This window comes from Chaetodon auriga, chromosome 24 (genome assembly GCF_051107435.1).
Source record: "Chaetodon auriga isolate fChaAug3 chromosome 24, fChaAug3.hap1, whole genome shotgun sequence".
Classification (NCBI taxonomy): Eukaryota; Metazoa; Chordata; class Actinopteri; order Chaetodontiformes; family Chaetodontidae; genus Chaetodon; species Chaetodon auriga.
The window spans coordinates 17,762,781-17,789,263 of record NC_135097.1 but is presented as its reverse complement, the minus strand read 5'-3'; the positions used below and the strand labels follow the sequence as shown (position 1 = coordinate 17,789,263).

General features: G+C 41.8%; 1 protein-coding gene across 2 annotated transcripts; it reads right to left on the bottom strand.

Annotated features, from left to right (window-relative positions):
- Positions 1 to 596: 596 nt before the first annotated feature.
- On the bottom strand, positions 597 to 26,477 carry pelp1 (proline, glutamate and leucine rich protein 1). Of its 2 annotated transcripts, XR_013076607.1 has the most exons (20): positions 26,308 to 26,477; positions 26,059 to 26,123; positions 25,053 to 25,158; positions 24,762 to 24,911; positions 23,104 to 23,175; positions 22,880 to 22,939; positions 22,534 to 22,690; positions 20,874 to 21,006; positions 14,169 to 14,256; positions 13,290 to 13,378; positions 13,004 to 13,117; positions 12,590 to 12,740; positions 12,239 to 12,392; positions 12,071 to 12,126; positions 11,515 to 11,648; positions 7,401 to 7,503; positions 5,281 to 6,954; positions 3,677 to 3,982; positions 1,312 to 1,490; positions 1,140 to 1,276 (listed from the first exon to the last, which is right to left on the bottom strand). XR_013076607.1 is itself a non-coding variant. In XM_076724405.1 (19 exons), exons 1-19 carry the CDS (start codon positions 26,446 to 26,448, stop codon positions 1,398 to 1,400), a joined length of 3,846 nt encoding a protein of 1,281 aa, XP_076580520.1. In that variant the 5' UTR covers positions 26,449 to 26,477; the 3' UTR covers positions 597 to 1,397. The 2 variants fall into 2 exon arrangements, 1 of the variants encoding a protein (XP_076580520.1); XM_076724405.1 differs by having other exon boundaries at positions 597 to 1,490.
- Between the last annotated feature and the right edge of the window lie 6 nt (positions 26,478 to 26,483).

Here is a 26,483-nt window from a genome sequence, read left to right as displayed (position 1 = left end):
TAGAGTTCCAGAATATTCTAGGGAACAAAATGTAAGAATTATGTTGTTTCTTAGATTCATTTAATGTTGGTGGCATTCCAAAACTGAAGTTTAACTGATATCTGTTGATGCACTTATTGTATAATTTCCCGTTCGTACAAAATTGTAAAGCATATTGAGTTTCTTAATATTAGTTAAACTACAAAGAATACTAGGACAGTTAGTCAGCTATGTGGAATCTACTGTGTAAAGACAGTGTGTAGTGTGGAATTGGGACACACCAGTCCAAATTAAAAAGATACATTTTCTCTTATGGTATCTGTGCAGTAAGTGTTGGTTTCATTTGTCCTGGTTTTCAGATATCCATCTGATATTTCTGCTTCCTCAATAATACAATGGAGGTGAATGAAATTTAGTTTGTGCAGCTCAAAACACAAAAAATTGTCCAGGTTATAATGAATTATCAACAGACCTCTCTGGGTTCCCTCATGCAATGTGGGTGAACCAACCCTTTTTTTTTTTTCTTTTTTTTTTTTTAAAGGGGCAAGAAACCAGGAAGATTGTTGTAATCAATCATTAAATCTCATAAAAAAAAATATGTAACTCATGTTTGGTTGTTTACTTTTTATAACAAAGCATATGACAGTGATGACAAAACAAGCCGAGCAAAAAAGATACATATAAATCCAAGAAAATCACTTTGTAGTTTTAAAGGTCCAGTGTGTAGAGTTCAGTGACATCTAGCAGTGAGGTTGCAGATCGCAACCAACTCAATACCCCTTGCCTCAACCTCCCCTACGGTGGCCATGAAAGATGAGAAAAATGCAAAAAGCTCCCTCTCGAGCCAGTACTTGTTTTGTCCATTCTGGGCTACTGGACAAACATGCCGGTGCAACATGGCAGACTCTGTGGAAGAGGACCCGCTCTCTGTAGGTATACAGAGCTCATTTTAAGGTAACAAAAACACAACTATTCTTATTAGCAGGTGATTATATGCTATATTACATTTTTGCCAATAGATACCATTAAATGCTACACAGTGGACCTTCAACTGTAGGAAACTACGTACTGTACACAAGAACATATACAGAAAGAAAATGCACTGCTTCTCTTAGCTAGTCGGTTCTTGCTGATTACAAGTTGGGATTCATTAAAAAGTCTGACTTCCCTTCAACCAAATACTCCCAAACTCCACATATTGTAGCCTGAAGGGGGCATTATTCTTAAAGAAAACAAAAAACCTGGAGGCCACATTCTATCAGTATGATATGAACCCAGTGCAGAATAACTGGAAGATGTAAATAATGACAAGGGAGTTGTATGTTGCCAAATAACCTTGCAAATGCCACTAATGATACAATATCCTAGCAGTATATAATGTATCTATGGTAACTTCAATCACATCAGTTGGCAAATGTTTATGACAGGTTCGATCCAGAGGCACCGTCTTCATCATCAGGTGGACAGGCGATGAAATCAGCCAACATGGAGGCCATGGCATCATCATCCAGCTGAGGGACATACAAAGAGAGGCAACTGTTGAAACATGCTGCGTTCTGTTATTAGAGATGTACCGACGTTGATGAAGGGAAAATCTTTAGACCCACATGTGGTTTATGGGAAATGTTTCTACAATGATACTTTATAAGGTTCTATGTGTTAATTGTATGTGATTACAGCATCTTTCATATTAATCTGATGGTTTAGCTTCTTTGTTCAGATGGTCTGCGTGGGGTAGCCCTTCATAGTCTTGGCCCCTGGAGACACCGAAGTAGTGCAAATTTCAATTTCTACACATAATGGCTTTAAAAAGGTACCAAAAAATCACAATTGTGAATGTGTAAATTAATGTGTGACAGCAGTCATCACACATAACTGTTTATTGCTCCGTACATAAGCATTTTTCAGGAAAAGGGTGTTATTATGGGTAACTGTAGGTTGCTGAGGCTGGCAGAGTGTCCAGGACTCAGCCTTAAAGTAACTGAACCATCATGGCTGAAGGCCACAATGTCAGAGAAAAGGACACTGGTGGTGGAAGAGGTGCAGAAGTGCAAAGGCTGTGTCCCTTGCCAAGCAGGGACAATGGGTGTGGGAGAGGAAAGATCAGATGGAAGGAGCTGTTGGAAATAGAAGCAAGTCCGCACCTGGCGGCAAAACCAAATTCTAATGAGCTTGACATCAGCTCTGGAGAGCATGAGGTGTGCAACCAACCTTTTGCCACCAAAGCCAACCAATCCCTTGAAGGAAATAGCATTTGTCAGAAAACACCAAAACATCATTGACCTAGTAAGAAACAGGACAACTAGGTATGGCCCACAATTGGAGCATGCTGGCAGACACTGGCCAACAGCTGATCTTTCCCTTTGTGGAAAATGTCTTACACCATAGCCCCATGGGAGGACTCTGTAGAGTAAGCCAATGAACTTAAGAAATTACACTATGCAGAGCGAGCAGCAGAGGCACAACAACATGCTGGAACACCAGAGTCTGCCAAGTTGAAGTGGGATGGAGAGGGTGTGTGGCATCATCTACCATCAGACTTCTGAGGGAACTCAGATGGCACAGTCAGGCTCTCGGCAAGACCGTCAGAGCACTCTCAGAGGCGGCAGAGAGGAGCAGCTGGGGAATCTGGCTCAAGCAGAATGACCCAGACTGGGCCCCGAAAATGTCAGCATAAACCACAGGACATCAAAGCAACCTACCTCGTAAAGCAGGAGCTGGAAGAGTTTCTATATAAGAACCCCATTCAACCTCTCTGCGGCAGGTTGAGCTTCGGGGTGATTGAGTGCGGCACACACTGAGGCCTTATCAGCCTGCAGCGGGCCACCTTGGGTGTCTCTGGTTTGCCCTTTTGTCTGGAGAGCCGCATCTGTCTACCATTCTTAATAATTCCTGTCTAAGTGCAGTAGGACAGTTAACACCTCATCCTGTGTATTCTGATTCACCTTTCCATTTTTGGGTCAGTCGATCTTGAACACAGCTGAGTCTTGCAAGAGTCAGTTTTGAAAAGAACTGCTCACACCAGTAGGTTGTCGCAAACTGAAATGCAAACTTCAGTGCATGTCTACACAGAATGAGAAAAGGAAATACAGGGAGGTATCTAGCTTTGAGCTTGTCATTGCTTTGCATCTCAATGATTTCATGTTAAAGGTTGTGAGGCACATCAGCTGGCCTAAAAAACTGGTTCAGAAACTGCTGTTTACTTTTAATATCCTGAAACCTGTCGCCAAGTGCCTGAGGGAGTTCTGTACACTCACCAGCATAATCACGTCATAGTAGGCTTTTGTTCTTGCGGAGAGTGAAACATGGGAAAATTACGTTGATACATCCAAATTATTTCATCTTTGTTTCACAGATGTAATGGTTTGTTTATATTGTCATTAGGGTGAAATTCCTGAAGTTTTCTGAGAATTATGGTCTGCTCACCATGCCGATGTCTCCTAGTGGACCATTATGGCCCCAGTCTCCAAGTGCACAAAAACATGAAATGTGTGAATGTGTCTGAATGGCACCCATGTATGTCCGCTGACATTTTCAAATGCTTTGCACAGTACATCAACAGTTTACCTTTACATAGACAGTCTGCAAAACGCATCATTCCAGATCATGTCTCATGTACCTTTGATCGTTATGTCATGCATGATTAATCATATCTGAACCCAGAAACACAAATCCAAAATAACCCATGAATTTTTACCTTTTTCTTCTCAGTGCTTTGCCCCGCCTCCTCCTCCCTGTGTTCCTCCTCTCTCTTCCTCTTCACTCCCTTCCCCTCCTCTCCATCACTGTCTCCTCCTCCTTCTGTCTCCTGCAGTTCTACTTTTGTTTTGTCTCTTTTTTCACTGTCTGTTGCCTCTTGCTCTTTTGTTGTCAGGTCTGTTGATGTTTCAGGATCTGCCACTGCTACGTCTCCTTCTTGAACAGCTGCTAGCGGTTCCTCCTGATGACTGGAAGGCTGGTTATCGCTCACACTGGCTTCCTGTGCAGGTTCAACTGCAGACTCCTGTTGAGTTGAAGAGAGTCACTTTTAGGTCAACAGCTTAGTTTCTTTGTAACAACACTGTAAGAATATCAGCTTCATGTATCTATTATTGGTGAAAGAAAAACACAATGGGGGAGGATGCAGAAATTTTCAGCCCCCTGTTATATGAAGAACTGACCTTCAGAGACATTCTGATCCCTTTGATTCATTCATTAATTACTCTCAATGTTTCTTCTCTTAGATAAGGACTTCAGAGAGAAATCCACAAACAAGAAATCAGTCTACACCTTTAGAAGTTTTCTTGTCAATAAACATTTTTGTTAGGCCTGTTTTTTTGGCGAAAAAATGACAGTGTTGAATGCATTTCTCCCCTCACAGAAGATGATTTTCTTGTTATTTTGAAAAAACTGCTTACATCCTGGTTTAAATCCTCTAACAGTCCTCTTCCCTGACTGTCCTTTAAGCATACCCACTAGTATTCATTTTTCAGCTAACTGTATTGAGTGAAAAGTTCTTGTTTTTAAATGCTTTGGTTAAATTTTAGTTGACTTAAAGTCTGGCTGTTTTAGTCTCACCTTCGTCAAAGAAACTTTAACTGTTTCAGTATAGTTTCAGTAAATGAGAACTGTTGAAATTTTAGTCTTTTATGGCTCAATGTCCACAGCCTACATAATAGAACACCACCACCTTACTAGTTGTCTTAATATAGCCTTAAAAAACATTTTAATTATCTACCTTAATTTATTTGTGATGAGCCTTAATGTTTCTCAAGTTTGTATTACTGGTCCCAGCTATTTCATAGCTTCCCCTTCTCTTCTGATAAAGCAATGCATTAATTTTTTTTCTTAGTCGCATTGTAACAAAAATGGGACCAAATATCAGCTTGTTTCTTTCTCCCACACCCTGTTGTTGTCATTGTTTACATTCCGCAAAATAGTTGACATAAGTTAGTCTGAGGTCTGTTCTGAGTTCTTGAGTCTGGTCTGTCCTGAACCACGAAGCACAGGACACAATGCACAAGAAACAGAACTGCTACACTACAGAACTGGTTTCACAATTGAATACAGCTGAACTTGCATTTAAAGTCTTGTCAGTGTTAACATTTAAATTGAAACTTCGACTTCTTTCAGTTCACAAGCTCATTTCCATGGTCATACATCAGCTGCCATTTCAACTCCTTTAACTTCACACTTCAAATCATTTTACTGCTTGTCTTCATTTCTTTTATCCTTCCACTCCTTTTCGTATTTCAGAGTACGTTCACAAGCTTACGTCATCAGTATGGTCCAAGTGTGAGATTTTAAAGCTGTGGTAACTACCTGCTGGTTCTTGGTTGTGCATTCTTCTGAGATGGCCTTTGGCTCAGTCTCATTGGCTCCTGGCACCCAACAGGTTGCCTTCTCCTGCAACCCTCCTCCTCCCTCTCCTCCTCCTGCTGCTGCTGCTGCTGCTGCTGCTGCTGCTGCTCCCGCTCCTGCTCCATCCTCCTCAGCCTCCTCTCTCTCCTCCAGTGCTCCGCCAGTCACACACAAAATCTGTGGCATGGTGGGGTCGTCCATCCTTTCACTTTCATCCTCCTCTCCCTCCTGCTCCCGTGCCTCCTCCAGGACTCCAATGCTCTCTACCTCTTGTACCTTCATCCTGTCCTCTCCAAACAGCGCTCTGTTGGTCTGGATCTCCTCGATGCCTCCTTCTGCTTCTCCCTCCACACTGAATCCAGCCATCCCTCCTTCATCCACTGCTGCTCGTAGCATCTTTCCCTCTTCTATTCCTACTTCTTCAGCCTTGTCCTCTGCTCCTTCCAGTGGAGGTATATCTCCATCTTCTTCTTCCTCCTCCTCTTCCTCCAGCTCTTCCCCCTCTTCTTCATCATAATCCTCATACTCCTCCCCATCATAAAACTCTTCCTCAGCAAAATCACTCACTTCTTCCTCCTCATCATCCTCATCCATCCCTTCTTCCTCCTCCTCCAGCTCTTCGTCATCTTCCATGTCCTCCTCTTCCTCCTCCTCTTCGTCAGTGCTGTTTATGTTGATGACGCCAGAGTCTTCGTTGCTGGCAGGCGGTGGTTGGTGCTGATGGAGGTGCCGTCCCTGCTGGCTCAGCTGATTCTGCAGCTGGTGTATCTGGAGTGGTAGATTGATGGGACCGGGCTGGCCCTGGGTGGAGGGCTGCATCAGCATCTGCTGGAGCTGGGGTCTGCCAGCCAATGAGTCCCCCAGACCACCAGGTGGTGTAGTGAGTGTGCTGGAGTTCAAAGGTGGAACCAGGGAGACCACCGAGGCACCAGTAGGAGGGAATGAGTTGACAGGGGTGGTGGAGGTGGTGACTAGGGGGGAGGAGGTGGCGAGGTCATTGGGGAGTGAGACACCATCTATTGTGGTAGTTGTTGCTGTGGTTGGGACCATAGTGACAGATTCTCCTCCTGGTAGTGTGACTGTAGTGCCCCCTGGTGCAGCAGAGGCCATGTTTTGAGAGTTTGCTGCTGCCGTCTCATCTTGCTGGTTCTCTATGTTGAGCATCCCAGGAGGAACAATGACCACGCTGTCGTCTGAGTCACTGGCCAGAGAGATCTCTACATCCTCCGCTTCCTCTCTGTCATAGCGGACAAACACAGGTCTCTGCCCCTCTGGAGGGCCCAGACCAGGAGGATCCTGCTGGTGATGTGTATGTGGGGACAAGATCATGTCTGCTGGGGTGGGGGCCTGGCCTGGCAGTCCTGGGACGAGGGAGAGGTGGTTCTCAAGGGAACCCAGCAGGGAAGCAGGGCCCAGACCGAGAGAGTGGCGGGTGTGGAAAGGAGGACCAGGGGCAGGGCCGCCTAAGAGGCTTGGCAAAGTAAGTCCAGGGGCATGTCCCTGGGAGGACGGCAGGACTGGGGCGGTGGGGGTGGGTTTCAGGGTGAGTGGCGGCAAGGGGAGGGCGACTGATTGAGTGCGCGGGTGTAGGAGGGAGTTACAGATGGTCAGAGCCTCGGTACAGAATGTAGAGACCTGAAAGAGGAAAGAGGGGGCAAGCAGAGAGAGTCATAAAAAAACTGTGAAATGAATGGGATCAAAATGTAAACATTACAAGATGCGTGTACTGTGCCATTTTCTTTGCCTCGTCCGACACCCCTTTCATTTAAGCCACGCTCACACGGACAACAGCACTGTTTGAGAAAACCTGACTTATCATTTATGTCAGTGAAACCCCCGTGATGGCTCAGTAGGGATGCCAACTCAAATAGCTCCAGGCAAAAAAAAAGTGTTGTGTGTTTTCTGGGAAAAAGCTGAAGCTGGCTCACCCTTTACTGCTATGGGGGCCCAACAGTAGCTTATATGATTAAGGTTCCTGTTTCAGTTTCATAAACTGCTGTTCAGTTGTCTGAAATGACTTTTAGTCTCTGCAGCAGCAGAGACCCCTCCAACACTCTTACTCCCTCCCTCAGAACAGTCACCTTGAGGTTGCGGTCGGTGCGTCCGTTGCTGAGGATGGATACAGCACAGGTCAAAGGTGGAGCCCAGCAAGGTGATGGGACAAGGACCAGAGCCAGCAATAACCTAAAAGCATTGACATAAACAGATCTACACCAGACTACCACAGCAACAGTCTTCAGTTTTCTCATCTTTGCTACAACATATAAGTTAAACTGAACATTATGTAATTCACATTTGGTAGATGACAATGAAGTAACATTAAAACATGTGAAAGAAAAGGATGAATTGTGGCCAACTGTCAGCAGTGAGTTCATCTGAAATAACAAATATGGCCGCAACTGTGATTCTGGGCTCAAGTTCTATTCAAAAATCCAAAATGGTAGAAAGATATCATGGCAGACTTTTATGGTCCGAGGACAATTTTGTAGAGCGCATTGGGCTTGACTTGTGTGTCCAGTTTCAAGTCAATTTGATGTATAGTGTGAGGGATGGGACCTTTCCAAAAAGACCTTGATTTCAGTGCCACCATCTGGCCAGTTGGACTCTATTTCTTGGGAAGCACTTGCACATACTTTCCAGATAATGGGGCAGAGTTTAATGTTTGTCGCTAATTCTCCTGCTCATAACAATCTGAGTCGATGCGGATCTGTAAGCAGCAATAAGCAGCTTTCAGGCTGAGTCACTTCAGAGTTTAATTCTGTTTAAACAAGTAATGAGATCATTCTCACACATGTTTCATCAACACAAAGCCTGTAGAATTTCAATTAATGTGCACTCAAAGTTCAGCTATTTGGCCCCCGTTCATTGGTTTTGAATAAAAGTGATAGCATGGGAGTTCTCCTGTGAGTTTAATAAGGACAACTAACAGGCATCTTGAGTTTTGAGCAAAGGCCCACTTGGCCCGTCAATACAGCACTTCAGATTTTGGTTAATACTTGCCCCCAGAACATGCGCACTTAAACGAATGGTAAAATTGTGTCCATTGGTTTTGAGGTATTTGGTATTTGTGGTGGGCCTATTCCCAAACATTGGCTACAGATACCCAGCACTATGTGCTGCCCCTGCCGGGTCTGATGTGCATATGATGTTGACTCATGATGCCCTGTGTTTGGGGGTACTCCACGCAGGAGGTTCAACAAACACTAAGTCTATCGCTGAACTCTGAGTTGACTTTCTCTGAGATGGGAAACTCTGAGTATCCGGTTCCAGAACAGCCAATCTGAGTTAGTTAAATCAACTCCGAGTATGTTCACCTTGAGTTGCGTGCGTGCACAACCACAATAAAAAAGCCACCATCAATGGAGCTCCAATACCACGAGTCACCATGACAACTGACAAAATAAAGATCAAGTTATTTTACCCCCGATGGAGTTGGAGGTCTTATTGCAGGCCAATGGGGAGTATGAGCACATATTTCGGTTTAAATATATCACCACTGCATCAGCGAAGGAGAGAGAAATGGCATGGGAGAAAATTGCTACCAGAGTCAACGCGTAAGTTTGAATGTACTATTCCACTGACTTAACATTTAACCGTACTTACGATCGTAGCATACAGTTATGAATGTGAATAGGAATAAAATCTGATTTTCATTTAGGTGCAATCCAACAAGGGAGGGGAAGTGACTAAAAATGAAATATAAAAACATGATTCAAAAAGGTAAGACATATTTTGCTAGGCTATGATTGGACCTCACGTTGATTTTAATTTGATTTTTTTTTAAATTGACTCAGGCTATTAAACAAACTAAATATTAATGCAGTGGCTACTTCAAGTAGTAATTTAAAGCCCTAACAAAATGTTGTTTTAACACCTCATTTCACTCAATACCCCACTGAGTGGATTAATACTTGATACAAATGTTTACACATTTTTATTTTATATGTATTGAAGTCATTTAAAATGTTACAATGTGTACATGAACACTCAATAAAATACTAATTTGAAAGAGATTAACATTTGAGTTCTGCTCAGCCAACAGAAAGAAGGCAGAGGCCCGAAAAAAGGGGAGAGGGCCACCTCCACCACCTCTGACAGAGGCTGAGGAGCGGGCCCTCAGCCAAAACCGTGACCGACGGTGGCTGAAGGCATCCCTGGGGGAAGCTCATCTGAGCCTGTCACCCCCCAGGACACAAGTGCCTACATCAGATGCAAGTATACACGTATCTTTTTTAAAAATAAAACTTATATATAAAACTTCTTATATATAAAATTACATAAAATAGGGTTAGGGTTAGGGTGAAATATGTTAATGGTTGGAACTATATTACAAATCCTAATAATCCTAATAAATTATAACGTTTGATGAAAAGCGATAGCGTTCGAACAGATATTCCTCTGGAAATGACAGGAAATCTAATCTAGGTCAGAAGATTCTCTCGCGACGAAAAGCATTTCGAATCATTTGGGCTTTGATATCAATCTGATTGGGAGTGAATGGGCAATTGATGTTTAACAGCTTTCTTCATGTGGGAAGAGACAGGTAGAAACTCAGGATTTCTTATAGTAAACCTGCCAGTGAGCAGGTTATGTTCACAGAGTCTGTTACCATGGTGACTGACTCAGAGTTTCAGTTACCTCTCTTTCTGGAATGGAAAACTCAGAGTTTCCCTCATCTCAAGCTTAACTTAATCTGAGTTTTCACATAACACGCTTTCTGGAATACCCACAGGTGTATTTGGTCTGATGTGACTGAGGGAGCAGGTACCCTCACCACCGACTTCAGCGGTTGGTCTTTGACAGGCTGCGTGTGGTTTCTTTACCTATTCTCTGGTTTCTCATGGCTTTATTTCTGTTAGATTTAGTTGTTTAATGTTGGTTTAGGGTAGAGTGAGGAACCCAGTCTGACGGCCCTTTGTGGCCCAGTCTAGGATGGCTGCCTTTGTTGTTAATTTTGGCCAGCACATCAGCCTGTCGTCCTTTGGTGTTTGGTTTGTGGTTTTGGTCATTTTTGATATCTTATGGCCACATTACTCATATTTCGTGGAAAGCACATCATTTGCAGTTACTGCGCTGAGTTTCGTGATCATAGTCCAGCTCATGGCAATTGCAGCCACAGTATAAGATGACGACGACAACAACAACAACAACAACAACAACAACAACAACAACAACAACAACAACAATAATAATAATAATAATAATAATAATAATAATAATAATAATAATAATAATAATAATAAACTGGCACTGACACAAATGGGTTCTGTCCTGGGATTGAAACTCGATAAATATAGCCGTAAGCAGTGATTCTGGGTTTTGGTGAACAAATTCACTTTGGCTAGTTGAATTCATCATCAAAGCCTGCAGCATTTAAATAACTGCATACTCAAAGTTCTGCCAGTTTTCCCTCCTTTGAACAAAATTCTGCATGTATGTCATTACCAGTAACATCATTTATAGTTAGTAGGCAGAGATTCATGTTTGTAGCTCATTCCAGCTCATGGCAATTTGAGCCATAGCATAAGACAATGAATAATAATCGTATGGCTCAGAAGGCAGAGCGCTGGTAGCCTCTGCCACCAGTATAACACGCTGATTTGTGTTGTAAAGTGCTTTGAGTGGTTGGTAAGACTAGAAGAGTGCTATAAAAATGCAGCCCATTTACCATTTAACAACAATAATAATAATAATGATCTGGCACAAACACAACAAGGTTCTGCCCCTTCTGGGACTGCACTCTAACACCTAACAAACAACAACAACAACAACAACAATAAGCCTTGAACCCTAAATAACATTTGGTCATGGGATGTTTTTTAAAACCGAGTGGCATGATGTTGACTGGCCACATGAACTCAATCAAAATAATTGTGTTTCTTTGGAATGAAAATCCCACATATAGGGACTTTAATTTATCCAAAAATATTGGTCTCTTACATCAGCTGACAGTATATGAAAAGGGCCATAATTCACCCAGTATGGACATTAACACTAAACATTACACCTGACTATCAGCACTTTGACATTATTGTCATTAATGCGTTAATACATTCATAATGATAATAATGATAATAATTAACTTTATATAGCATCTTTCATATGCAAAATGAAGCAAAATAATGCTTTATGTTGAATGTTCTAACCAAAAACACAGCACTTGTAAATCTATCTTTGATGTGAATGATGCTAAACCTGTATAGCTCTCGTCTGGTGAGGGCACTGCTGTACTGTCCACTGATGCCCCCTGCAGTATCACAAGAGGTGCTGCAGCTGGACTGCTGCTGCTGTAGACGCACACACAGCGGAAGCACCACATCATGGAGACGCTGTGAGTAAAACAAGGACAGAAAATCACTGACTGATACTGAGAAAGAGAATGAGGTGTCCATTCTGTAATGGAGCGAGTGGTTACATGATGAAGGCAGAAGGGAGAACTATCATTGTCATCATTTTGTCTAAGAACACTATGTTTTTATGGAAAACACACAGAAAATAGCAAACATCTCAGTCCTGTGTGGTTTGTGAATGTGCAGGTTTTCATTCCAATGTTAACTACAGCGGCTAATTGCACTGGTTAGTTCTGCTCTCTGCTGTGTGTTCAGATACATCAACTGATGAACTGTTTCATAGCAGTCAGTTTAGCAGTTACAATGAAAATCTGCATATTCTGGTTAAGAAATCAAATTGGTGTTTTTTGCATGTCTTCGGCTGCAAAACAATGCAAAAACAATGTAATACTGGCATTTACCTTGTGTATATCATCCTTTAGCAGTGTACCACTGGTCAGTATAATTTGCCTCAGTGCTGTGAAGAGAAGAAATCTGTCAGACTGCACCAGATTTACAGAAAACCAGCATAACAATAAAAATTACAAGACTATGACATAGGATGTTGTCTAACTGAGGCAACATCTCACCCCTGAGGCCTGAAAGGCAAGTATCCTGATTAGCTAGAAGGTCTCCTTTCCTCTGAAGCGAAGGCCCGACTGCATCTGCTATGACCAATGTTTTTGTCCGCCGTGGGCCTGGCTTCCCTCCAGGAACAACATCTGCTGACAGTCCCGCCCGGAGCTGTAGGACAGGACCAGAGGGACAGAGAGGTAGCTTGAGACAACATGTACATGCTGCTGCACTGAGATATGACAAAGACTAGACTGCTGCTCCTGCAAACTACTGGTTCCCCCAAGGTTCAAAAAGCAAAACTATAAAACTGTAAAATGCATGATGCTTAAATACATTCAAACTAACTACATGGTAACTGAACTAACCTTGACAGACTCTGCCCCAGGTGTGATGTCACCAAGCAGGTGGCTAAACAGGAGCTCTGAATGACCAGGGCTTCCCTGAAGTATGCTAGCAGAGGCTCCGGCCACCTGGACCCAAAGCTCTAAGGTTCTGTACACTGACACCCGCACTGAGCTGTGGACGAAGGAGAGACACACAAGAAAAATGCTTCAGCTGCCAAATCAAAACCCGACCTTACCACATCATCCACAGTGCTGCTGTTAAATGATCCCCCTAACTTCCCACACCACACTGATTTCTAATACTCAAGAGCAAAAAAGGTCTAATTAAAAAAGCACTTTGTTTTGTTATTACTTTATTATTATTAGCAATCAAGACAAATGTTTTTGCTTCTTAAATGCTGTACTATGATCAGTTTGTGATTGTCCTGCAGTTACCTGTAGGCTCTCTGCTGTCCCAGACTCGTTTCAGGTAGAGGCATCCAAGCAGATAGGGTCTGAGAAAACAGCCTCTGTAACACAGCAGCATACTGAACCATGCCGCCATGCACACTGTAATAAACACAATACATGCAGGGTCAGCCCCACAACACAACATTACAAGTGGTAAATTAAAGTGTTACATTACGTAGTTGCTCGTATCTTCACAATTATTCAATTATTGCACATGATATGTGTGTCTATCAACTACAAAACAAAAACGTGTGTGTATGTCAGTACTCACGCTGTGATAAGGGCTGATAAGACCTCCATTGTGTTTGTGTGTATGATGGGTAAAACCAGCAGCCTCACACTTCCATCTCCTGTTAAATTCTGACACAGACACACACAGTCAACTAAAAACATGGATTATAGTGTCACATTGCCAGACGTCTCTCCACAGTGACATGACAGTGCTGGAGAAAGGTCTGGCTGCACCAATTTCATTCTGGGATAGGGGAAAAAATACCCTGGCTTGTTTGTATTTCTTTAAACAAATCACAATGATCTTGGGTAGCACTAAGCCCAGAATGCAGCGATAGTGCCCTTTCAAAATAGTGTTGGTGGGGAACTTAATTTGGTGCCCACAGGGAGGCTAACCCTGGTATTAAAATGGTCAAATCCCTCCAAAAGAAAATGTAACAGCTGCTAGCTTGCTTACGTTTGTACCATTAAAGACCAGATTGAGGTTTAGGGTAACTTTTTAGCATAGATCAGCATGTAGATTGCTAGCTCAGAGGTTGTTGTTACAGTTTCCTATAGTGCCAAGGATTTTGAAAACGGCAACACGCAGATAGCAGAAAGATTAGGGTAACTTTTCTACCCCCTCAGTCTACATCCAATGAATCAGCCTACATGGATTATGATCAATACTGTGTGTTAGCATGTATACTCAAAAATGCAGATTATATGCTCTGTTTTGCTGCTTATACAGTCAGTCAATGGTTCACAGTCAGTTTGAATGTAGTTTGAGTTTGTTGTTTCATAAAAGCATGTAGTGCTATAGTATGTATTAAAATGTTTGAGTTAAAATCAGGTCTTTCCTCCTCAGACACGATTGTGAAATACCTAGGGTGTGTGTGTGTGTGTGTGTGTGTGTGTGTGTGTGTGTGTGCGTGCTCACTATGCTCTTGGGGCTGACAGCGAGGGCTCGGCACACAAGGTTGAGTATTGGTCTGACAGGTAGACGGACAGCTGAGGCTGGATCAACCCTGATGGAGAGAGATAAAAGCAGAATGAAATCAGTATAATCCTGTAACTGGAAAGGTCGTCTGAAACAGTAACTCTACATAGTGGTTAGGCTCAGTGCCGTTCCTTTATTGACACTATATGGCACGATGCTGACCATGACTTCTATATCATCATTTGTGGAAATTGCAATTCAGGCCATCTTCAGTCATTGAAGTTGTATTTACAATCTGAAGGTGGGTTGTCTGTTGCTTCAAAGTGTGTTCTGTCCAGCCAAATAAACGCTGCACAGAGTATGCATTCTATACAAAAATCCAAGTCTGACCTCCAGTTTGCTTGACAGGGAACATGGGCCTCAAAAGTGAGTCTGGTATCCAGAGTCTCAGGTATTTATAAAGTTCAACAACTTAAATCTCAGAACCCCGCAGGATGCTGGATACTAGAATAGCATAATTTAGCATTGTAAGAATTTAAAACAAGCTTATGCTTGATGAGAGCAATCTGAAATGTATGAAAAACAGACTGTATATTTGCAATGGCCAGATTAGAGAAGAGCCAAAGGTATATAAAAGAGTGTCATCTGCATAAAAATCGGCATTACAGTATGGGGTGGCACTGTCACTCGGATTCACCACCTGCACAGACATATAGATTTTCTGAGCTTTACCTGATGCAAATGATAAGTTAAAAATAGAGGTGCTGCAGAAACTGCCCCCTCTTTGCTGTGGGAGATGCTAAAGGCCTACTTAAGAGGATGCATTATTTCATTTCAAGCCTCTAGGCCAGGGGTGCTCACACTTTTTCATCATGCAAGCTAATTATAAAATGACCAAGTCAAAATGATCTACCCACCACAAAAATGCAAAACATATATTTATTTATAAATATATTGAGGATTCTTTATATGTACAATGTATGTTGGTGTACCTTGCATAACCGCATGAGCCAATATTGCACAACACAACACAATTAACTATGTACATTTTTTGTCATTAACTGAGTTTACTGTGATGACTTGCACTGAATTGAATCAGCCAGGGATGCATAGTCCGGACAGTAGCTGCTGACAGCCAGCCTCAAGCACACTTCCAAATGTTCATCAGTCATGGTGGAACGGTACTTGGACTTAATGATCTTCATGTGGGAAAAGGCTGACTCACATAAATAAGTGGAGCCAAATAATGCAGTCAAGGAGGTAGCACATTTCCTCATGTTGGGGTACTTTACCTCTGTGAGTAAATTCCAGAACTGTCCATGAGCTCTGGACTTCAGCACAATGTCGGCTTGTAGTGTCAAAATCTCATCTTCCACTCCAGAAGAGTTCAGGTGAAACAGTGTTGTAATTTTTGATGCCAGTGAATCAACCTCAGCATCTTCCCGAAAAGGATAGCACATGAATGTAGCGACTGGCTCGAGTAAAGAAAAGTCTTGAAAGCGCTTGTCAAACTCTGACAGACAATTGTCAATCTGCTCTGTGTAGCGTGCACTGTCAAGTTGCACACAGGCCTTCCCTTGCATCTCCAGCTCTGACGCCAGGTTCTGGAAGTTTGCCAAATCATGGCGCTGCAGCTTTGAGGAGAGATGTTGCATCTTTCGTTTGAAAGCATTAACTGAGCTGATCATATTGATCACTGTTTTGTCTTTTCCTTGCAGCTCTAGATTAAGGTCATTCAACATGTTTGTCAGATCGGTTAAAAATGCCAAGTCAAACAGCCACTGACCGTCATTTAGTTGCTTGTATTCTGCATGTCCAGCTACACGGAAAAACTCCTTAATCTCCGGACAGAGCTCTCGAAATCTTTGCAGGAATTTCCCTCGACTAAGCCATCTCACGTCAGTGTGTAGCAACAACTCAGAGTGGTCGCAGTCAGCCTTCTCCAGATGTGCACGGAATAACCGTCTTTGAAGAGATCTGGCGCGAATAGAACAGGCGATCTTCGTTGCCACATCCATGATCTCTTTCATGTTGAGCATTTTAGCGCATAACGCTTGTTGGTGGATTATGCAATGGTAACTCAGGAAGTCCGGGAAAGCATCATCCTGCCTGCACTTGGCAAAAAAATCCATTCAAGCGGCCAACCATTGCGGGTGCTCCATCCGTGGTGATAGACACCAATTTGTACACTGGGAGCTGGGTTTTCTCGATAAAGTTTTGGAACGACTTAAATATGTCCTCTCCTCGCGTCTGTTCTTTCATGGACAGTACTGTTAATAGCTCCTCTTTCGCAGTGATATCACTAAACACCATACGAATGAAAATGCACATCTGGGCTGTCACTCACGTCCGTAGATTCGTCCAACTGCAGTGAGAAACACTCGCAATCTCCGATGTCCTTCCACATTTGCTGGATTAAATCCTCAGCCATGGCTTCACAGCGCCGCGTAACTGTACTTCTTGATAGCTGGAGAGCTTTGATCGAAGATAATATTTCTGCCTTATTTTTAAAGTCTCGGAACAATGAGTCAGCTGCTTCAACGAATGCCTCTTTTACCATCTCTCCGTCTTGGAAGGACTTTTTTGTTATTAACGATGACGTGACTCACCCGGAGCGATGCTTCGGTGGCGGCTTTCGCTTTTGAAGTATGTTGTGTGAAAAATGACTGCTGTCCGGACAACTGGGAATTTAGTTCCTTCACCTTTCTTTTTCTCAGCTCGCTTTTTGGCGGGAAGTCGGTGTCATATTTTCCATGAACAGTCCGAAAATGCCGCTCCACATTTCCCTTCTTTGGTATTGCGATGGTAGACTGGCAGATGAGGCAAACGCACTTTGAAAATGTCATCGTGAAAAAAGTCCTCCCCCCATTCCGTATGAAAGTGATACGTTTTTGTCTTCTTACTTGGTCCAGCTCCCCCACTCATTTTTATACCCTTTCTTAAGTTTAAGAGAAAAAAAAAGAGGGCTAAAAATTGGAGGTAACTCGCTGACTAGCTTGTTAGTTTTGCTGCGCTTGGCGCCGTTGTTTGCGCATGCGCAGTGACCTAAGTGTCAGAAAAATTCAGATGACATCTGACTGGCTGCCCTGTATATCTATCAAATGACGGGATGGATGATAGGCTGACGTCTATTTTTTTTAATGTCATGCGATCTACCAGTACTACCTTTGCGATCGACTGGTAGATCGCGATCGACGTATTGAGCACCCCTGCTCTAGGCGGAAACATAGCAAAGAGGAACAATTAAAATTGGAAGATCAAATACAAAAGCTTGATGCAGAAAATGCACAATACCCATCTAAAGATAAATTTAATCAGATCTTAACACTCAAATACAAACTTAATAAAATAAATCTCAGAAATTCCGAAAGAAATAGTAAAGCCTTTATGTTTACAAAACAGAAGTATTTCGAGTTTTGCGATAAACTGCATAAGCTGCTTGCTAGACAATTATGCAAACTGGAGAATGAGCGTTCTATTCACAAGATTAAATCAGATATTGGAGAACTCTTAACTTCACACAAGGATATAAACGAATGGTTTCAGCAGTTTTATGAGAGGTTTTACACATCTCAAATGAAAGCAACACCAGGAGATATGCAAGCTTTCCTAGATGAGTGTCAGCTCCCAACTTTAAACCAAACTGAGCATGACTATTAACAAGCTGAGATCACATGTGAAGAAATTAAAGAATCCATAAAATCTTTGAAAAATTGCAAGAGTCCAGGACCAGATGGATTTGGCAATGAATTTTATAAAAAAATATAAATAAAATGTTTGGGCAAGCATTTGATAATGGAGAGCTTCCCCACACCCTCAATGAGGCCATTATTACTTTGATCCCAAAAACGGGGAAAGATCTGGAGGAGGTGGGCTCCTATAGACCTATATTTTTGTTAAACATGGATCAAAAAATTCTCATGAAAACTTTAGCCAAAAGGCTGAGCCTTTTGATAGGAAAGCTGGTACACCCAGACCAGACCGGGTTTATTCCCCAAAGATACTCATACTTTAATCCACGACATTTATTTAATATCACATACTCCTGACAGCATTCCAAGGAGGACCTTTTGGTACTATCTTTGGATGCCGAAAAGGCATTTGACCAGGTCGAATGGCCCTACTTATTTGCAGTCCTTAATAAATTTGAAACTGGTGATAGGTTTATTTCATGGATTAAACTATTATATAATAACCCCTGTGCCAAAATATTGACCAATCATACACTTTCTCCTAATTTCAAGTTGTGCCGGGGAACTAGACAGGGCTGTACTTTAAGCCCTTTACTGTTCGCACTGGCAATAGAGCCCCTTGCACAGAGAATCTGATCACACCCACAAATTAATGGATATAATACAAAGTACACTGCTAGTAAAATAGCTCTTTATGCGGATGATATTCTCACAGCCTCAAACTTCAATACCACCAATTCTGTCCTTGATTGATCTGTTTGGATCCTTTGCGGGTTACAGGGTTAACTCGGACAAGAGCGAGCTCATGCCAATTCGTATTATAGATCATGAATGGCTCCATCAACTTCGTTTTAGGATAACCAGAGAAAAGTTTAAGTACCTGGGAATAAGTATTACTAAAAATTTTAATTCATTGTTTAAGGCCAACTTTGATCACCTGATGGATACACTCAGGAATAATATTCAATTTTGGAGGACGCTTCCGATTTCTTTGCTAGGAAGGACAAATGCTGTTAAAATGATATTCCTCCCGCAGCTGTTATATCTCCTCCAGAACATACCTGTCTGTATCTCTAAAACATTCTTCAAACGTTTAGATTCCATTATTCTTTCATTAGTGTGGGATTATAAACTACATAGAATAGGAAAAGCTCATCTTTGTAAACCCAAGGCAAATGGAGGGCTAGCTCTGCCAAATTTTATTCATTATTATTGGGCCTCCAACATTCGCTCTATTGCCTATTTGTTGGATGACTCAGCTGTGTTGCCCGTTGGGTTAGAGATGGAACGAGAAGATTGTCTACCTTTCTCTGTTGGTGCGGTCATTTTGTCACCTGTGCCATTAAGCAAAGTCAACTATAGTAACAATCCAATTATTCATAACATCATACTCATTTGGAAACAACTTAAGAAACATTTTGAGCTTAGAAATGTGTCTTTTCTATTACCCATAATAGCAAATCCTTCGTTTGCTCCTTCTTACTTAGATGGCTCCTTTCTTGCGAGGAAGGATTTGGGAATTAGTTGTGTTGGTGACCTCCACCTAAAAGGAGTGTTTGCGTCCTTTCAACAGCTCAAGGAAAAATATGCTCTCCCACAGTGTGACTTCTTTAAATACCTGCAGGTCAGGAGTTACGTGAGAACACATCTCCCTGGCTTTGAGGGTGCAGGGCCAGACAAACTGGATAGCTGTCTAAAATATTCTACGTGGTCTAAAAGTATAATCTCTTGCCTGTACAATACAGTCCATAGTATAGTCCCGACTTCAACTAACGCAATTAAAGCAGAATGGGAAGCAGAACTGGGTGAGCAGTTGTCAGATGATATCTGGGATAAAAGCCTGGAATATATACACACTTGCTCAGTTGACGCACCACATCATTTAATGCAATTTAAAGTTTTGCATAGATTGCATTATTCAAAGACAAAATTACACAAAATATTTCCAGAAATTTCGTCTCTAATTGTGATAAATGTAGCTCACCAGATGCAAATTTATTGCACGGCTATGTCTTGTGTCCCAACCTGCATCATTTCTGGTCAAGGATATTTAGAACATTCTCAAAGATGCTGAGGGTGGGGTTAGAACCAGACCCAGTACTAATCACTTTAGGAGTATCGGTAGGCACAAGGAGACTACAGGTAGCTAAGCAATGCCTATTATCTCATGGACTTCTCACTGCTAAAAAGCTCATTCTTCTTTTTTGGAAGAAGAAAGAAGTGCCCACTGTCAAACACTGGCTCACTGAGTTAACAGAAACTCTGCATGTAGAAAGAATTAGATTTTTGTCTGAGAAACAAACTCAGGGAATTTGATAAGATTTGGCATCCCTTAATCTCCTATTTGAAAGGCTAAACTAATTCAGATCCTGTATATGAACTACACTATGCGTAACAATAGGTAACACTCCAGGGAAGGGTTGAGGGCCTGAGTGGGAGGATGGGTGGATCAGGGTTTTTTTTCTCTAACTTATTCATTTATTTATTTATTTTCTTTCTGTTTATGTTCTGTTTCCACTTTATAATGTGAGGATTCTTTCTTTTAAAAAAAAAACAAAAAACATATGATGAGTAGTCCTCCTCACTGTTGTTCACACTGTCTGTGATAAAAAGGAAGAGGAAATGTTTTTCTGGCTGCCATGTATCATGATACCACTCTTCACAATAAAAATATTTGAAACAAACAAAAAAATAGAGGAGCTGCAATTAAATCAGCACAGAGGCAAAGGGGGGAAGGATCTTAATTATCTTCACCTTAGATTTGTTACTGTAAACTTCAGCTCAGCTTTCTGATGTAAAAGAAAATGTAATGCTAGAGTGGCAATATTTGGTAAAGAACCTGCAGATGGGGAGTCAGTAATTTTCAGTGCTGTAAGATCCACAAATGACATTGAATTGCACTTCAAAACCAAAACACATAGCTTTAAACCACAATATGTAATCATAATTCTGGGTGAACTGGCCCTTTAAAATGTGGATTTTTTTTCCTAAAGGTTTTGTGTGAGTTTTGTACCTGAGTGTGTGTTTGAGTGCCAGGCAAACAGCTGTGTATCTGTGCTGGAGCTGCAGCAACAGCAAGGGATCTGATTGGTCGAGAAGAGGAAAAGCCAGCTCCACCCCTGGACCTTCATATTGCACCGTTCCATCTGTCACAGCAAACAATAAATGGAATCATCAGTGTACAATACACATGGAAAATGATCATGCATCTCATTTCAACACAACTAACATGAGAGGTGGTACACGGACTTCAGACAGCATCTTTAACGAGTGATGCTAGAAAACTATCTCCATACTGTTTAGTAACTCATTTAAGTGCAAGCAGATATATTAATTTCATTTACCAAATCACAACATTTATGTCAGGTAGGTAAATGAGCAGATCTATCCTTGGTGAAAACAAACATGTCTTCTGAAAGATATGCATACCCAACACATTACACAAGGAACAAAAAAAAAAGTCCTATACCGTGTTGTTGAATTATTCACTTGTTTCAGCCTGACCGACATTTCATTTTCAATTAATGAAAGTATTGTTTTGTTTCACCACAAACAGCTGTTCTATCACCACCAGACTCCTTTTCAGAAACATTAATTTTAGCATTGTAAAGCACACATCATTTTAATGTCACCAAAACAAAATAAAACACACTCAAATCTTACTGGTTCATCTTTCACTAGTCCACATATCACCACCAACTCTGATTTGCTTGAAATAAACGCTTAAATCACCGAATCAGTAGAGGAATGAGAGAGGGCCGACAGCAGAGAAGCAATGAAAATGGTATGTAGAGCCAGATTATTTTCAGATCTATTTCAGGAATTATTTTCACTGGACATTATGACCAGAGAGATTTAACTATGTCGGACTTATGCAGATTTGTTTGTTGCTGTTAAAAAAAACAGGAACTACTGGACACCAGAATTTCACTGCGGTGGTGTTTTCTTTTCCACAATTGAATACTCATTTCCACAGGTGAATGGTGATAGTTTCTTTTACATTTCGAATTTTGAACATTCGTTGACAGCTCTAGAACACAGCTACAAAGGGAATGCAATTAATGCAATGCACAGACTGAGCTTAGTCAAGGCAGAGAAAATAACCCTGATGCTGCCACAGAGATGTCACCGGGATTACCTCAACTGGACTTGGCAGCAAAAAATCTATGAAAAACAAGCCTGTCATGTGCAGTAGGATGCAGAGTTTTTGGATCATACTAGGGACAAAAAGTCTGGATATCTACAGCTCTGCTGTTTCTTTTTACAGACTCAACTTTAAAAAAGTGCAACATGAGAGATTAAGTGAAATTTTAATGCTGCGTCCGACTTTTCACAAGACACATCAAACATACTATATATTTCGATTCATTGTTAATTATGTCATATCAGAAATTTTAAAACTTCAGCAGTGCATACTACAGGAAATCAGAGTGTTCCTATTACCTGAGTGGTGCTGGGAGTTCAACTTGTGTTTTTTTTATTTAGCAAATAATCAAAAGAAATAAATGGCAAAGGGGTTCAGTTTCAGTTTGCATCGGCTCTTCTGCTCATCTCTCGTGCACTCTCACAGTCTGTCTCTTTCTAACAATATATATAAAGAAATAGATCATCCCTGAACCCAACTCCAAAAGACAAACTCAACAAATTCAACCACCACTGACAGAAAAGTGTACCTGTTTCTGAACCCTGGTAGATCTGAGCCAGCTGACCATTGGCTGAGGCCAGCAGACAGTGAATCTGATTGGTCCAGCCCTCAGCTCTGCCAGCACCCACCCCTCTGTCCAACAGACCCCCCAGGCAGGGCAGGCGGCCGTAACACTGACAGGCCATCTGACAGAATGAAAATGAGACAAAATGAAAGACCTGAATAACAAAGACACACACGTACACACACGCGTACACACACACACACACACACACACACACACACACTCACTCACTCACTCACTCACTCACTCACTCACTCACAGCCCTTTGTTATGTTTGATTATGTTCGCCTCAACAGCGAGAATCACAAACCTCTTGTGTCTTCTTGTTGGTACTGTCCATTTTGGAGAGGAAATAGGCCCCCAGTTTGTCCTGAAAGAAAAAGACACTTCAGGATTCTCAGCTCTTTCCCCAAACAACTGAAGTGAAATATACATGATCCAAAAGTTATTTGTTATTCGTGAGCCAAAGTTTCCATATTTACAAACTATCTTTCACTCCAGTCTTTGTCCCATCTGTCCGTCAGTGTATCTCACCTTGAGGGATCCACAGGCTCTGGGGTAGTAGGTCATACAGGCCGTCATCCCCTCCATGGCCGCCAGCTCACACTGAGATCACAGTGAATTTATTAACAACTTTGTCATAAATATCAGGCATTGAAAACTAGAATAACTGACTCACAGTTGTATGCCTCAGCCAGCCAGTCAAGTTGCAGTTTACATCATGTCTGTTCAGACTCATATAATGTCTGTACTGAAGACTTTGAAGGAATTTAATAAGCTATTGACTGTATTTTTGGGGTGAAATGGAAGTTATCACCACACAGACATGTATGATTCAAGTGAATAATTTCTAGTGAGAAACATGCTGTCTTTATTCAGAGATGATTTTTCCAGAGGAGTACAGAGGACTGATGGAGAGCTTCATCACATGGTGCAACAACAAACACCTGAAGCTCAATATCAGCAGAACCATTGAGCTTGTGGTCGACTGCAATGCTTCAAATATGGATAAGAAGCTACAAATTGTAAAACAAAGATGCTTATTATATAATTAATGTTGTGTGATAAGCATAAACAGCTAAACACTGTATGCTGCAAGTATTCATACACGTGTTTTAAAGTTTACAAGCAAATTGCTCTGTTAGCTAACTATGAACATACATAGAGGTGATAAATTGCTGTGAGATCTGACTTGCCACCTATATGTAAACGGCATTCAGTACTCACTTTACGGTGATGTTGATATGGTTGTGTCCTGAGTTAAAAGTCGATAGGACGCAGTAGACTCACTATCAACGCTTTCAGGGGACGCGCCCTATTTTTTCCCTGATGCTACACAATGAATCCACAGTGTTAGGAGTCTGTTTAATTTAGTGTGTATCTGATGAAGTGAGAACTCTTGATTTTTGAAATGGTTCACCTCTCATTCCCACAATCGTCTCTCACTAAAATAACACAGCTAACCAACTGGTAGAGTTGAGGAAACAAAATTCAGAGTCTGAAAAGTTTGAATGGAAATACAGTTTATCATTGAGGATGATGACAATGATGCTGACGTGCTTTTCCGGACACATAAGGAACTGTTCATATGTCATATTTTTTAAAGCACGTTAGGTATTAGCTGTGATGTGTGACGCTCTCAGACTCAAATGCTAATTGCTGCATGGGTGTTTAAACTTCTTCCGATTAATCGTGATCACCCTTTTGCCTATTTATAGATTTTAGAATTAAAATATAGCAGTAACAATTAATGACTTGTGCACATCTAAAAAAAAAAAAAAAATCAAACAGCATTTTTGGAGAAAATCCCATTCAGGTTACAGTTTTAGTAAACTAATCAGTGTTTTTCAACACACTGACTCCTGTTTCTTGATTGTAAACTGTTTTGTCTTGTATATATTTATCACTCATTTCTATTGCACAATTGGTTTTGACAGTTTTGACCCAATTCATTTGTGCTTATCAAAGGCCAAAGTGGCCTTGCTCTAAAAACGACTTAATTCCAGACCTGCTGCTGTAATTTTTTTTTTTAATTTTTAAATTCCCAAAACCCACGTGACTTTAGGCACCTCTTTCAAACTGTGCTCTCGATGGGCCATTTTGCAATATGGCCTGTCAATCATGATTATGAGGCTCCAGACATCTGGAATCTTTCTCTTCATTACTTAAAAGGTCCTGCCCTGCCTCCTCACCTCTGTCTTAAGGCCCAGCAGAGATGTCAGGATGCCAAGGATGGAGTTGAGGCCGACCTCCCTGGCCAGCTCTGGTAGCTGGGACGAGTACTGCAGCACGTCCTTCAGAATGTTCACCGCAAGCTGGATCGTCTGAACTGGAGCCTGAGACTACAGGATGGCAGAAACACACACGCACGCACGCAGGAAAGAGGGCGGGGGAGAGAAATCAGAAAAGAGGGCGTTGAGCTGTGTAGTCATAATTCAGGTTTTCTAGCAGACGCAGACTGGCGGTGTTTTTGTGTATCATACCTGTATGACCTGCTGCAGGGAGCGCAGCCAGGAAAGGCAGTGCTGCTGGAACAGATCACTGGAGCTGTCCTTAACCAGCATGGAGAGCAGGCAGAGACCCTCAAACCTGCCAGCACACAATAAAGAAATGTTCTATTGATGCTACCACTGAAACTTTTTCCTCATTATTCAGAATTTGGAACCACCTTCCAAAGATTGATCAATCAACACCATAGTTCTTCTATGGCTGCTCAGGTTTAGACAGCGTTTAGCATTTGAGAGCTTTTTATTGTTATTTATGTGCACAGTCGCATCCATGGTTTTGAATATTTCCTCAGGATTGTATCTCACTGCTTCAATTGGCAGAATCTGTAATTTATGAATGTGACTTTAGATCAGTGGAATTGGTCTCCGGTGTGTCAAGGTCAAGATTCAGCAGCACATTGTGTACATCCAGACTTCTCTCTGATTTCTCTGCATATTGAAAATTTTTGATAAGCAAGCACCTGGGCAGACAGTCATGCGCAACCTGGATAAGTTATGTATCCAAATTCATAAAGGGGATGTCCATGTCCATGGGAACACACTCGAAGTATGGTATTAAAAAGATATTGTATTGGTCGTGAACCTTAACTATCAGATTACCACTATATGAAAAAATGTAAATGATACTCAGTCCTGTCTATGAATGAAAATGCACTAAACTTTACAGAATAGTCCCCTGTGTGTGTAAGAAGTCATTTAACATTTGGCGTTCTTGTCAACGTTAACATTTGGCCCATTATGTTCATTGTTTTTGAGTGAATAGTGTTTAAAGATGCACTTTACCATTTGACACGAGGCAACCTTATTAACACTAGACGATAGGCAACACTGAGGATAACATTTCTATCATGCCGAAACACACGAAACTACACACTAATAACAATAATAACTGTGACAGCGTTACAACTGTGCAACTCATAAGTTCAGTGATAACTGGGATGTTAGAACAGCTGAAGATGACAAGAAGCATTCATTTTCTCACCTGGTCTTGCTCGAACCCAGTTTGGCATTGCTGAAACCCACGAGAGCACCGACGGCGCTCGCGCCCTGCGGAGATAAACAAATATGAAGAAACAGCGAAGGTAAAACATATTAACAACACAGCGACATCTCAGCCGCAGTCCTGCTGTATCTCCAGACATCAGCTCCGTGAACGACAAAGCCTGTAGCGGCTGCAGGCAGGCAGGTAACTAGCTTCCAAGCTAACGTGTATCTCCGGTCCGGGCTCTACCTGTGTCGGGAACACGCCATGTTCTCTGTAGTTGGTCAGTAGAGCAGGTAAATACTCTGGACGTTGTTCTTTCAGAACCGACACCAAACCCTCTGTTAGTCGCATAGCAGACGGGCCGCGCATCCACGCCGATGTAGCCATCTTGCCTCTCCGCAAAGCTGACGTCACCAGAGTGC